The sequence below is a fragment of the Molothrus ater genome, chromosome Z (assembly GCF_012460135.2).
Source record: "Molothrus ater isolate BHLD 08-10-18 breed brown headed cowbird chromosome Z, BPBGC_Mater_1.1, whole genome shotgun sequence".
NCBI lineage: Eukaryota > Metazoa > Chordata > Aves > Passeriformes > Icteridae > Molothrus > Molothrus ater.
Window position 1 is genome coordinate 44,690,931 of NC_050511.2, and position 13,673 is coordinate 44,704,603.

General features: G+C 44.0%; 1 protein-coding gene across 1 annotated transcript; it reads right to left on the reverse strand.

The window, feature by feature from the left end:
• Positions 1-666: 666 nt before the first annotated feature.
• LOC118699664 (transcription factor JunD-like) lies at positions 667-13,429 on the reverse strand. The gene is made up of 2 exons (XM_036403761.1): positions 12,079-13,429; positions 667-5,888 (listed from the first exon to the last, which is right to left on the reverse strand). The coding sequence occupies exon 1, from the start codon at positions 13,427-13,429 to the stop codon at positions 12,137-12,139; it is 1,293 nt and encodes a 430-aa protein (XP_036259654.1). The 3' UTR covers positions 667-5,888; positions 12,079-12,136.
• Positions 13,430-13,673: the final 244 nt, after the last annotated feature.

Here is a 13,673-nt window from a genome sequence, read left to right on the forward strand (position 1 = left end):
GATGTATCCGGAAGGCAGGGCTGCCTTCCTAGGCCAGGAAGCATGGAGCTTTCAGCTGGGACTTCAGAAGTGTTTTCAGCCTTTGCGGATGTTTACCGAGTAGCTCTCCTTCAGAAATATGTCAAGGTGTATCAATGTGCATAAGAACATTGATCATAGGAAAGAAAAAGAAACTCCTCATTTCAACAGATTTACTCCAGATTTACTCCAGATGTGGTTCAGAACAGTTGCATTTGCAAAAACGTTTTACTGTCACTTGTTCTGTTGAACCACACAAGTCAAGACATGGGTAACTGGAGACCCATCCCACAGTGCTGATGACTCCAGTCAGCTTTTCTTAGCAAGGGCCTGAAATCTGATATCATCAGAGCTGGACTGTTTCTTCTCCTCTTTTGCTCTTTATAAAAGCTTAATTTATGTGTTGCAACTGCACTCATATATATAGGGAATATACACACACACACACACATATATATAGGGAAGTTATCCCAAACAGCAACATTTTTACAAGAAGAAATTAATCTCTCCTTGCATTTCAGTATGACACAGTCAAAGGCAGCAGTGTATCAAGCAAAATTTAAAAGTACTTTTTAAAAAGCCCAAATCACTATGCTTTAACTTGACTTTTAAATTTCTCGCTGAAATAATAAAAAACACAGCCAAAAATATGAATATAAAGCAATTTTAATTTTCCTCTAGATATTTATATCAAAGAAATAATACTCATGTCCAAGTACTGTACATACAATATCTTCCTTATAAACTCTGTAGTTTAAAACACATGTACAAAATTGCACATTGCAGTTTGCAAAAAATCATAAATACATTTTTGCATGTAAACAATTCCAGCACAAGGATCAATGTTATACATTCCAAAATGTCTAAGTGTCTGCTCACAAACAAAAACAAACAAAAACCCCACTGTGATCTCCATAAAGGTTCTAATGTTACAAATCAATCATTAACAGATTTCTAACTGATGTACTACACACAGGGATACATAAATGAGCACAAGGCAAGTCGCCTTTTAGTCATTAAGTACTTAAGACAGAGGCTTGGAATACAATCCTGCTGCCATTTAAACCCACGGTATCCATCCCACAGTATTTAGTGGTAGCAGCATTGAGTTAATTTTTCCAAGATTGCCAATTGCAGTATGCCTTACTTTCAATTCTCAAACAAGTTGGCTACCACTGAACAGTAGGAATTTTAAAATTATTGTAAACACAGTTATCACTGTTGTATATTCAGAAAGTTACAGTATTCTCCTAAACACATCACTAAATTAAGAAAATGTTTTACATTTAATCAAGTGCAAGATGCCCACTAGTATTGTCCACTTTATCTCAGAAATAAGTATTTTGAATATAATACAGTTAGTAAAAGTAATGTAAAAAATTACAATGGACATAATCCTCAGTTGTTAAGCCCTGTAGCTTGTTTACATTTTAAAAAATCACCGCATCAGAAAAAAGGTCTCAGAAGTGTCCTTTAAAATCTCTCCTGACCAAATCCAGCAAATGAGTAGCTATTCAATTTTGTTTCACTATTATCTCCATCTGTGTGCAATGCCCTTGTCAGCATACCTGTTTGAAGACCTCGCAAAATCAATCAGGACCATTATATGCAGAGTTATTTGTTTTATTGTCTGTTTTAGGTTGTTTTTGTGTGGGTTTTTTTGTTTTTCATTTCTGTTTTTGTTTTGTTTTGTTTTGTTTCATTGGGATTTTTTGTTTCATTGGGGTTTTTGAATCTATTCACATGCTGCAATTTTATAAAATTCTACCAAAAGCAGGGATTTTTAAAGGGTTTCTCAGAGGCTTCCTCTGTGCCAGCTAATTTAGTAAGGCAGAATAAGACAGTACACATAAACCCAACTTCTAAAAAAACACAAGAAAGGATGTAGACAGACACCCACCCACCAACTAGTTGCATGTAAGCTGCTGGAAGAGCAAAGCTCAGTTTGAACTGCTCTGCTTCCACCTTTGATTTTGAAGACCTACCCTGAAGGAGAAAGTTTCAGTGCCATGCCTGAAGGCCTATGAAGAACCAGCTTGGATTGAAGAACTGTAGGAAGCAGCAGTTTGTTCACACCTCTTTTGAACAGAAAGAGAGCTTGGAAATGCTGGTGGTGACACAGCAGGGGGGGATTCTTGCCCTTTACAGGAAATCCCTTATTCTGTTAATCAGCATGTTGCATGAATCCCAGTAATACTACCAGCAGCCCAGCCCATGACATTGCAAGGTATTGTGATTATAGCAATGCAGATCATTAAGTGTTTTCTGCATCACAGAAGCTCAGCAAGAACCAGATACCACCAAGGGTTTTCAAAGCTGGGTCCTATTGCCCAAGACCTCTCCTTTATCTGACGGGAGTTAGTTCCTCTGTTGAACTGACAGAAAGACATACTGCAGCGAAGAATGATTACTTTAATCTTTCTCGGCCTGCACCTAACTGGAGCTACTCCTTTCTAAGGGGATCTCTTTTAAGTCATACAAGATCAGCCATCACAAACACCACAGAGTGAGGGCACATGTGTGGTTCCCCAAACCTCAGAAAGATTTTTCAGTCTAGGCAGAAACTGCACGAAAAACAAGCCAGCTTTAGATGAGACACTACAGGAAAGAGAAACTGCCCTGGAAGATTGTGCTACAACTTCACAGATGGAAAAACACAGAAAGCTGAAGAGCTACTTCACCAAAAGACTTATTCAGCAATACAGACCCAGCTGCCTTTCCTGGTAAGATGCTGCACTGGGAGTCTAAGAATTACCTTCAGATATCATAAACTAGAGGTAACCTTACAGATTGAATTTTAAGGCCATGCAGGCTCAAGGCCCTTCACAGCAAGATACTCCTGGTACTGCCACCTCTTTAATCTCTCTACCCTTCTCCCCCTTCTCTCTTTTTAACCTTAAGAAGCCAGTATTCCTGATTAGGAAGAGTGGGAGTGGCAAAAATCAGTGGCTAAATTTTGGTGTGCAAGACTATGCAGACTTGCCTATCATTTTCTATTTAAAAGTCAGGAATTGCACAATACTATATTGCAACACTTGCTCCCTTCCCTTTGTCCTGTACAAAGTAGCAAAGCACAACCAAAGCAAAATCACTGTTGGGAGTGTTTAGATTGATGGCTCACATGTCAGAACTTCACTAAGCGTCTCTGTAATTAACAGCACTTTGCAACAAAGCAAAACAATTCTCCAATATATACTTGCGTGTGACCTTTTGTTTCAGGGTTTGGGTTTGATTCTGTTGGTTTTGGTTTGGTTTGTTTTTTTTTCTTGGGGGGGCATGTGGGAGAGTTAACAAATCCTGAATATTTAATCTGTTACACGTGGAGGAATGCTCAAGGGGCTCGCAAGAACTTGTTTTGCTGCACATTGAGCAATACCACATTGCAAAGCCTTGAAATTAGACCAAATGCTTGAAGACAGGGCGTAGCTGCCTTTTGGAGCTCGTCCTTCATGGGCTGCATTTTATTAGAGAGCAGACCTTTGCATCACCAGTCAGCATGCAGACCTGGGCTTTACTTGATGACATTTCAGTATGGTGGTTGCCATGGCTTTAAATAAATAAGGGTAAGTGTGAAATCACTAGTCATTAGGCCAAACAGGCAGGGGCACAGTTTCTAAAGAAGAGACATTTAGAAGACACTTATGCAGTAATAACAAAACAAAGTAAGTTTAAAAGCATTCTGAAGAGCAGTCCTAATTATCTGCTACTTAAACATACAACACATACTATCATTAAATACTGTTTCAGAGAAAAGTGTTATTTTTCCCTTGGATTCAATTTTTTTTTCCCCTTCCTGGTGCTGATAACTTTGACCGTCATCTCTAACTACTACAAGTGGGGAAAGGAATAAAGAAGTAAACTTCATTAGACACTACTGGCCTGCTGGCAAACTGGTATCATACCATGTGGACATACCAGTTTGTGTGGTGATTTCACTTATAGGATGCACACAAAGACTGTCAAAAATCACAATGATTTATAATACCATTTTAGTAACTGGCACAAAATGGTTTGGATTGATAAAAACACTTTGGCAGCATTTTAGGAATCCCTATTCTGAAGGTGTCATCTTGCAGACCATAAATAGGTGTCCTAGCTACTTACGGCCATAACTTAGGTGACATTAGATATAACAAGAACATTTAACTCCCTAATAGTACTTCCTCACTATTTCTGCCACCCTCCCATGAAGGAAGTTAAAAGACAGAATGGTAAAAGTGGGAAAAATCCAAGAATTCAAACTCTGTCTCTACTTGGGAAGAACAGCAAGTTATATATCAGTATCTTCTACTGCTCTCTTTCCATAGCTGTTACTAGGGAAAAAGAAGGAGACTATCCAAAATACATTCTCTGAAACAGCACACTAACTTTATTTGACACTACTCCATTGCTTGTGTCCTGCTTTACAAGAAAATCTGAAGATTTATGAAACAGAGGTGTGGGAAAGATTGTCAAGTTCAGTATGTTATCTTTCAAATTACTCAGCATGTACCAGAAGACTTTAGTTAGTCAGTTAGTTAGTTAGTTATTTTAAAACAGTTAGTTCTTAAAGGTCAATTTTCCACATGAGGCAGGAGGGACACATCCCTTGGGGCAGTGGGAAGCTCTCTGAAGAGGACAAGAAAATGGTATCAAATACTCCTAAGAGTTCAAGCTATTGATCATGATTTTACACCTCTTCAGACCATTGTTTAAGAACGGGGATGCAGTCAGAAGCCTGACTCTTAACAGCTTCACCTTTCTTCATCTATGACAGAAGTAATACCACAATTGGACAACCACTGATTGAAATTAAACAGTTGCAAGACATGCTTCAAGGTAGTTATTAGAAAGGTTTTCAAATTTATTCAAATAAATTTTGAGATAGTAAAACAGGACTCAACCTAAAAAAGTAATTGAACTTGCAAAACCAAAACAGAGACTGCAACCAATGATTTTTCTCTTCCTCTTTGTATGGGATGGGAGTCTGTTACTGATCTCCAGCAAGACAGCTCTCCAAGGCTGCATGGCCCTGTTTAGGTGACTTACAATTCCACCCACACTTGGTTCTTAACCAGTAAGTAACAGTAGTAGTAAATTTTATCAGCAGTGTGCTAAATATCAGAATCTAGCAGTGTATTAGTGCACAGTGAACTGGTCATATCTATTATCTCCATGTCAGCAAAGCTTCAAACTCAACCATGGCTTCAAAGCATTCCTACAGAAATGGTCATTCTTTAGCCAGAACATTTAACCAGAACATTCACTCCTCAAACTACTGCAGACCCTGTTTGTTACTAGTACTAGAAATTGAAAGCAAAGCTCAATTTACAGCTAGCTATGCTATGGACAGAGACAAAAAAACAAACATCACGTAAGCCATTATTTAGGGTGACTACTTTAAAACATTATTTATGATAATCACCATTTAACCTTGTAGTAAACGACCACACATGAACTGCAGCATTTCAGATAACATTAAGGCTAAATGTGACTTCAAAGTAAGTTAAAGTAAGTTCTCTTTTTGTGTTAATTTAGCATTGCAAAGCTTGACAGTCCTACAAATTTGACTGGAAATCTAAAAAATCATCTTGTGATCACACAGAGAAATGCAGCTTAGTCTTCTTCTGGAAGAATCTGAACACAACAAAAGCATATGAAAAACCCCACTGTGTACTGTTGCAGCTAAGGAAATCCCAGTTCCTTCCTTTGGCCATCCCCTTCTCTATGCATGCTGGTGTCTACACACAACACCTTGACATGCTTTTCCAGGTATCTGTGCTTCAGAAGAATTAGTTCATAAAGGCTGTATTTGCTGTTTCTTCAGTTAGTCCTCACTGACTTGAGAGGATACCGCACAAGCAGGACTCCAGCACAAGAACTCATGTCCCCTGCAGACACAAGATCAAGATTCAGAGTTTTTACATCAGTAACATACTTTTGTCAAGACTACTCAACCGAAAGTTGCATTCCAATACACAGCACTGGTGTGAAGATACAGATCCTACATTGGTTTCCTTCCTCCCCACCACTGTTTCCCCAGTGGGACCCTTCAAAGACAACTAGAGCAAGGCATTCGTACTGACCCATTTGAAGCCAACTGTTTCAACATCCAAGCAGAGATCCAGTTTGTGACTATGGTGATGCAGAAAGTAAGCCTTCAGGTATGCAATCGCTTAGGAAAAAGTGCTCCCAGACTAAGGCAAACAGCAAGGATCAATGCCCGAAGCAAGGCAACAGGATGGTACCTTGGGAAGCTAGTCCCGTTATGATTTATGTGAATACATTTCTAGACTCTTAGCAACACACAAACAGCAGCAGGTTCTCCACTGTGCACTCACTGTTGCAGCGTTTCTCAGAAACCTACATTTAGCTTGTCACACATGACCAGTTCATGGAGAAGTTGCTTCTGTCCCGCCTCCAAGCTACTGAGTCGTTATGAAGAGAGAAGTTTCACAGCACAAACAGCTGCAAGACACTTCATAGGATAAAAAGAGACAGATCTCTGAAACACTGGAGAGGAGTAATCATGAATTACTAAAACCTCTTGTCCCCCATAATTTACCATAAAGGCCTGAGTCTCCATATATTCAGATTTAATTCAACATCCTCATACTAAAGTTGCACCATGTGCGGCAAGATTCACAAGGCTCTTACAAACTTCAGATTCTGCCCTTTGTCACAAGAACATTTATCATTCTTCATCAGATACACTAAACCCTGATGCAAGTGATTGTGGTGTGAGAAGGATGAATTAACATTTGCAGGATTACTATGCACTGTGAAAGCTTTCTGTCCAAGATTTTTTCTGCTGATACAGGTCTTGCCAAATACTGAAAGAGGTGAATCCCTGATAGACTTTACTGTCCACCTCTGCTGGAAGATGAGCAGTGACTACAGAGTTGCTACAGCAGTCACTACTGATCAAAAGAAGTGACCAACAAGCATCAAAACAGGATAAGAACTCTTCAACACTCATTCTTACAGTAAAACTTCAAACAAAAAACTGGAAAAATGGAAGTGATTTAAGTGATTTTGTAAAAATCAAATATGTACACAGATATGTCATACTCCAATTTGTCTACTTGCTAAACATAGAAACTTGGAGAATCAAGTAAGAAAAGAGCAAAATTATCCAGTAGCAGTTACAGCTGCACATGTGAATAAATGAAAATGTTACTCATTGCTTTTCCTTTTTTAACTTGCACTCCAGAAGCAGGACACATAAAATGCATCAAAGAATGACCTATGCTACAAGCAGATGGGTTTTTTCCTCTTGCATATTAATCTCAGATATAGAAAAATTTTCTCTAAGAAGCTGCTAGATTCAAACAGTTAACACTCCAGTTATGGCAGCCAAGATGTTATTTTCAGCACAACTAGTAAGTCAGACCTGGCATGCACCTGTACTTCAGACATTATCAAACAGTACTATTCAGTATTTTGGGAACCATCAATTACTTATATAACTGATTAAAAATTAGTTGCCAAATCAATTTCCACTTTAACACCTGCAGAATGCCTCAGGGCTTAACCTGGGGAGGTCACTCCTTTGTCAAAGGTGAGACAGAGAGTCAATCAGATATTTAAAGGAATGAAGGATGCCTCATGACTCTTTCTTCTGTAAAGATACATATACAAACCAAGATGACAGAGAACTGTCATAGAGCCACCCTTGATCTCAAATAGAGCATGATAGTCAGTAGTGACTACTGACATACAGTCAAGAGTCCAGATATGTTGAGATATTTACCTTTTGGAAGACCATCAAAGTCTTATAACAGAAAACATGACCATCACCACCAAAATCGCTCCTCACCATCATAAGGACTTATGTCCAAACACCTATGATTCTCAAAGTATGCAGGGTATTTGCTTTTGGAAAGGCTCTCTAAGCACACCAAATGGGCTCAACCTGAAATCACGTTAAGTTTTAAGAACAACTCACCAGCTACTTGGACCTGTCTGGAGACGTTGTGATTCCAACAGGCTTCACTACATTGGAGACCAAACCAATTAACTTTCATAGCAATGGCATCATTTGAGTCAGTGTTATCAGAGTGGCTTTCTTGCACTCACACCAAGCAGGCCAGATCTGATGGGGGCTCCACTCTCTGCCCAAGGAAGGAGTGAACAAGTCTTCTCTTACTGAAAACATTCCCCCTCCTACTTCCCAAGACAGAAAAGATCTGATAACAAGTCAAAATAAATCACATCCATATATGAATCAAACCCTTTTGCTGTAGCACCTAAATAAGAAGGCACTTCACATCTAAACAGAGATACTGGTTCAAGCACATTCAAAAATTGCTGGGCAAAAAACAATATGCACAGGAGCAAGCATCCAGCAACCAAAACAGACAAAGGAGGAGACTATTTAGTCTCCAGAGCAGATTACACATGGGGCGAAGAAACAAAGAGGGATGTTTGTCATGGGTTCACATCTGGACTGAAAACCAGATTGGAAGAACATGAGGGTAGCCTGCAAATCAAGTCAGGCAGCATGAGTCTTTGCAAGGACTAGAAAATAGCGTGCACAAGTATAATAAAGCATGGTAGTTTTGAAGAATGAAGAAAAATGCTAAAAAGCACTGAGCTAACAGCGAACATAACTTTTATTTTGGGATTTAATTTTTTTTGTTTGCTTTTTTTGGGTTTTGTTTTTGAGGGGTTTTGGTAGTTTTCTTTCTTTTTGTTTCCCTTACAGTAACACACAGCCAACTTACTTGGAGTTACTGAAAAGGAGCTACATGAATGCAAATCATATAAACAGTCTGAAATTTTTTTACCCAGTATCTATCTTTTAATGTCTCACAGTGACCAAAGTTTTTGGCAGAAAATCAAAAAACCTAAAAGACACATATGTTTAACAACAAACTGAAGAAAAAAAGGCAGACAAAATAGAGAAGCCATATTTAAAAGTTTAGGAACACTGCAGGGCTAAAAGCCAGAGTATTGAGACGTTTTAGAAGACAGGAACAATCAAGTCTGACAGCTGCAGCAGGTGAGTACTCCTGAGTCTTTTTATATCGGTTTAAAGTGTTAGGTGCTTTGGGTTTCCACTCAAATATCTGCAAAAAATGCAGCAACCTCTAGCAGAACCAGTCCAAGCAGGAAAAAAAATCCAACCACCCCAACACAATTCTCAAATTTTGGTCATGTCACTGTTAGATCCTGTTTCTCAGCCTAAATGCCAGATAAAAAAGGCATTTATGAAGGTAACTGATCACTTTACAGAAAGCACATTTCTTTTGGACAACTCCACTACCAGAACAGTAGCCTCTGGCAGAGAGCTGGAGCTGCCAGCCTCACTAGTAATCTCTCATCAGTCATCAGGGTATGAGAGATGGCCTGTCACCACTTCCACCACTGAACAGATGTCAGCTAGAACAGAAAGCAGGCTATCACAGAAGGTCTTTGAGATGCTGGGTGTGAGACTGCTCTTGCAGAAAGTTCAAACTCAAGTGAGGTAATGCGGGGTGATTTTCAGCTTTAACATTACCATATTGGAAAGGGGGAGCTCATTATAACCCTGCTAGACTATAGCCCACTAGAGCCTTGCCAGTGTCTGGGAAGGGAACTGCAGTGATTTCCCATGCTTTATGGATCCCCCATGTTGCTTGGATATTGCTAATTTATTATGAGCAGAAATTACAAAGTAAGTAAAGAAGTATTGCACAGCTGCATTTATTGTTTTCCTGTGTTCTACCACAAGATCTTTACCTAGCTCTATACTCACACTCATTTAGAAAGACAAGGACCAAAATAGAGGTGCTCACCCAAAAACTCTTATGATTTTTTCTAAGATTCCCTAAAAAATCCCCACCTCATTACATATGCAGTAAAGTATCTCACATCTACGAGGCAGCTTTACCTTTCTCACTAGGGAAAAGTCTTAAGTGTGGGGGAAAAGAAGTTTTTTATCAGTTTCTCCAGACTTGCAGCATCTTTGCAGATGGATGACTACCAAAGGAAAAAAAAAAACATTTTTCACCCAGTTATTATGTAACAGGCAGTGCTACAGATTGTATGCAGTATGGTTCAGAATGCCCCTAAGAAGTCTTTGAACCTGTGTTAAGATCAAAATATTTTTTTATCTGCTCATTAGTAATTCTAACAGCAGAATGTACTGTTACAGGCAATCATTTCAACAACCAAAAAAGGCTCTGGTAACATGATCAAACAGTTATACAATGATTAATATGGCTTCTACCTAATTTGCATATGCATTAAGAAAAGAAATATCCTCGGAGCCATCTCAGCTACAGTAACAGCGTAACTACGCATTCTCATATAACTTCATGCATGTGCCAGGAACGACTGTACTAAAAGGAAAAGCTCATACACTTGATTGCTGCAGCTCAACTTTCTGAACAGATAGCACTCACATATCCCCAATAAAAGCATGAAAAACTGTGAGTCTATCCCATTCTTACTGGATTTCAGCTGTAGCCTTCAGAAGAGGTAAGAGATGTTTACCAGCTCCTGAGTGGCTTTAACAGGTCTGTACACATAGAGATGTCTATGCCCCCTTGGCTCCTCATATGATTACCCCTTTTCACCAGCTGGCACAGACACATATCCCCATGAAAGATTTGCCTCTGAGTTTAAGCAGAGTGTTTAGCACAGTTTCAACGAGGGAAGAGGGCCCCACACTGCAGCTGGATCTGCTCAGGAGAAGCCCTGCCTTCCCCCAGTGGCAGGGCCGGCCCGCAGCCTCCGCACAGAGGGGCTTCTGGCGAGGTGACCGTCACACTCCCAACAGACCCTTCCCACCACACCATTGCCACAGGGCTCGGCAGCGCTGCGCTAGCGGCTATGCTCAAAAAACACAGGTGCAGCAGAAGCATGGAAGGCAGTGGCACCGAGCAAGGGACCTAAAGCTTTCAAAAACTTATTGAGGATTATGTCTAATCAGAAGAAATAGTTCCTTTGCTATACTCTTCAACTAGTAAATTCTCGACAAAGAAATAAATCACACCGAATCTTCCCAACCAGAAAAACACTTCACATTCTAGCATTGACTCTGTCTCTAGAGTATTGCAGAAAGTTTCTTTAGAGCAAAGTAGACCAAGAAGCAAGATACACAGATTTCTACTGAAAAATAAATCTAGTTCTCCATAATATTTCTGTGATTTATTCAAACAGAATACAATGGAATTATCACCTTTACAGCTAACCCACCCCAAATCTGAGCCCTTTTCTGTATAGCACTGAATTGTTACTACACTATGGAAAGAGCACGCACTACTGGAATGTACACAGTGAAGGAAAAAATAAGTAAAGCTCTTTTTGCCAAAGTAACCATTTTCTCTACTAACGTGTTATCTAGAAAAATAAGGTCTAGGCAACGTCCAAAAAGTGTTCAAGTTTCAATAAATAACTATCAATGCCCCAATTTTGCACTGGCACAAGAAATATGGAGCATACAGGTTTAGAAAACTATTTTCCTATGACTGAGTCAGCAATGCATTTCAATCTGCTTTAAGATTTGCAACAAAAATCAGCTCCCTCCAGGGTTCGATTTGAAAATCAAAGCCATGTAAGTGCAAGAGCACCCACACAGCTGTCTTAACTCTCAATGGCAAATTAAAGCTCTAGAGAAAGACGGTATTTTAAAAAAGGTTCTTTATCAATACCAAGAAAATATACATAGCCATATTATGTTTTAAATATATATATATACACGCACATATTTTCAAAAGGTACGATTCTGGCTATTTTTTTTTTTAAGTTTGAAAAGCTTATCCATTGCTATACAGTTCAGTAAGGTGTATTAGGAAACACACGTTTTATATCCCCCATGAAAATAAAGTTGAATCTTTCTGTAAACAGTAATTTTCTTATTTTCGGAAATCTCTACAGACCTCAAGTACTTCACTGAAAAATTAACAACCACCTGCCCCAGAACCACCCACGGAGACCCTCGCTGCTGAATGCGACACGGACAGAACTCGGGAAACGCTTAGCAACACCCGGCTCCCGCAAAAAAACGCCTTTTCCAGGCGCAAATAAATAATAATAATAATAATTAATAATAAAAATAATAATAATAGCAGAAGGGCGGCAGCAGGCGCGCACCTTGGCCCCGCGGTGCCCCCGGGCGGGCTTGGGGCCGGGGCCGGCGGGGTGTCCCTCCTCAGCAGGCGCTTGTCTCCGGCGCGGCGGCGGCCGCCTCGGGGGGAGTCTCCCGCGGCTGGGCGGCGGCGTGAGGAGGAGGAGGATGCCCGGCGGCGTTGATGTGGCAGCCAGAGGAGAGGTGGCTGCGGACGCGACCCTGCAGCTGGGTGACCTGGGCGCGGAGGAGGTTGGCGGTGGCGGCCAGCTCGGCGTTCTGCCCCTTGAGCGCCTTCACCTTCTCCTCCAGCCGGGCGATGCGCTCCAGCTTCCGCCGGCGGCACTTGGAGGCGGCGATGCGGTTTCGCAGCCGCTTGCGCTCTGCCTTCAGCCGCTCCTGGCTCTCCGCGTCCAGCGGCGACAGCGACGGCGGCGTCGGCGCGCTGCTGCCACCCTCCCCGCCCGCCGACGGTGGCACCTCGGGCACCGTCTGCGGCTCCTCCAGGGACCGCGCCGGCGGCAGCCGGCCGCTACCCAGACCCGCGGCCCCGAAGGCCAGGCCCGGCGGCGGTGGCGGGGCGGAGGGGTAGGCACTGCCCGAGGGGCTCAGCGGCCCCGCGGGGTTGAAGCCGCTCAAGTTGGTGTAGACGGCCGGAGGGTCGGCGGCGGCGGCGGCAGCGGCGGGGGCTCCCGGTGGCCCCGGGCGGGCCGTGCAGCAGGGTCCCGGCGCGGAGAGCGGCGGCGGCGCCGTCAGGAGCTGGTTCTGCTTGTGCAGGTCAGCCAGGGCCTTGACGAAGCCGTCGGCGAAACCCTCCTGTTCCTGCGTCACCGGCTGCCGGTAAAGGAACGGCCCCGCCGCCGCCGCCCCGCCGCTCCCCGCCCCGGGCGCCGTCGGCCCCGGGCTGCCCGCGCCCAGCCCCGCGCCCCCTTGGATCAGCAGCTGCTCCAGGTCGGCGGCCGGTGGCAGCTTCAGCAGCGGCAGCTCCGCAGCCGACCCCAGCGCGGCCTCCGGGCCGCCGCGGGCCGCCGCCGCCCCGCCGCTGCTCCCCGTCTCCGCGGAGCCCGCGGTGGGCGGCGGGGCGGCGGCGGCGGCGGGCGGCGGCAGCAAGCGCAGAGAAGCCGCGCTGCCGCGGGCGCCGGCAGGCGGGCGAAGGGCGAAGGGCCCCGGGAGCGGCGCGGGGGCGGCAGCCGGCAGGTCCCGCTTCTTCCCGGCGCCCAGCAGCAGCTTCTGCCCCGCCGCCGCATCGGCTCCAGGTCCGCCGGTGGTACCGAAACCCGGCAGCGGCACGAAGTCGGGCAACAGCTCCAGTCCTTCCTCGGGGTAGAACGGCGCCTCCATCTTCACGGCGGATCGCCCGCTACGCCCGCCGCTCATGCTGCCGCCCTCGCCGGCCGGCGGCGGCTCCGGCGCGGGGCGGGCCGGGCTGGGCGGCTGCTCCGCGGGGCCGGCCGCCCTCGGCTGGCAGCGGGGACTGAGCCGCCTCCCGGCGCCGCCGGACCCGCGCCACGCCCCGGGCCCGCTGCCCGCCCCGCCGTCGCCGCCTCCCGGCTGCCACCGCCGCCGCCGCCGGTCCCCCCCGCCCGTTCCTTCCCCCGCCCGCCGGGCTTGCGCGGAACGG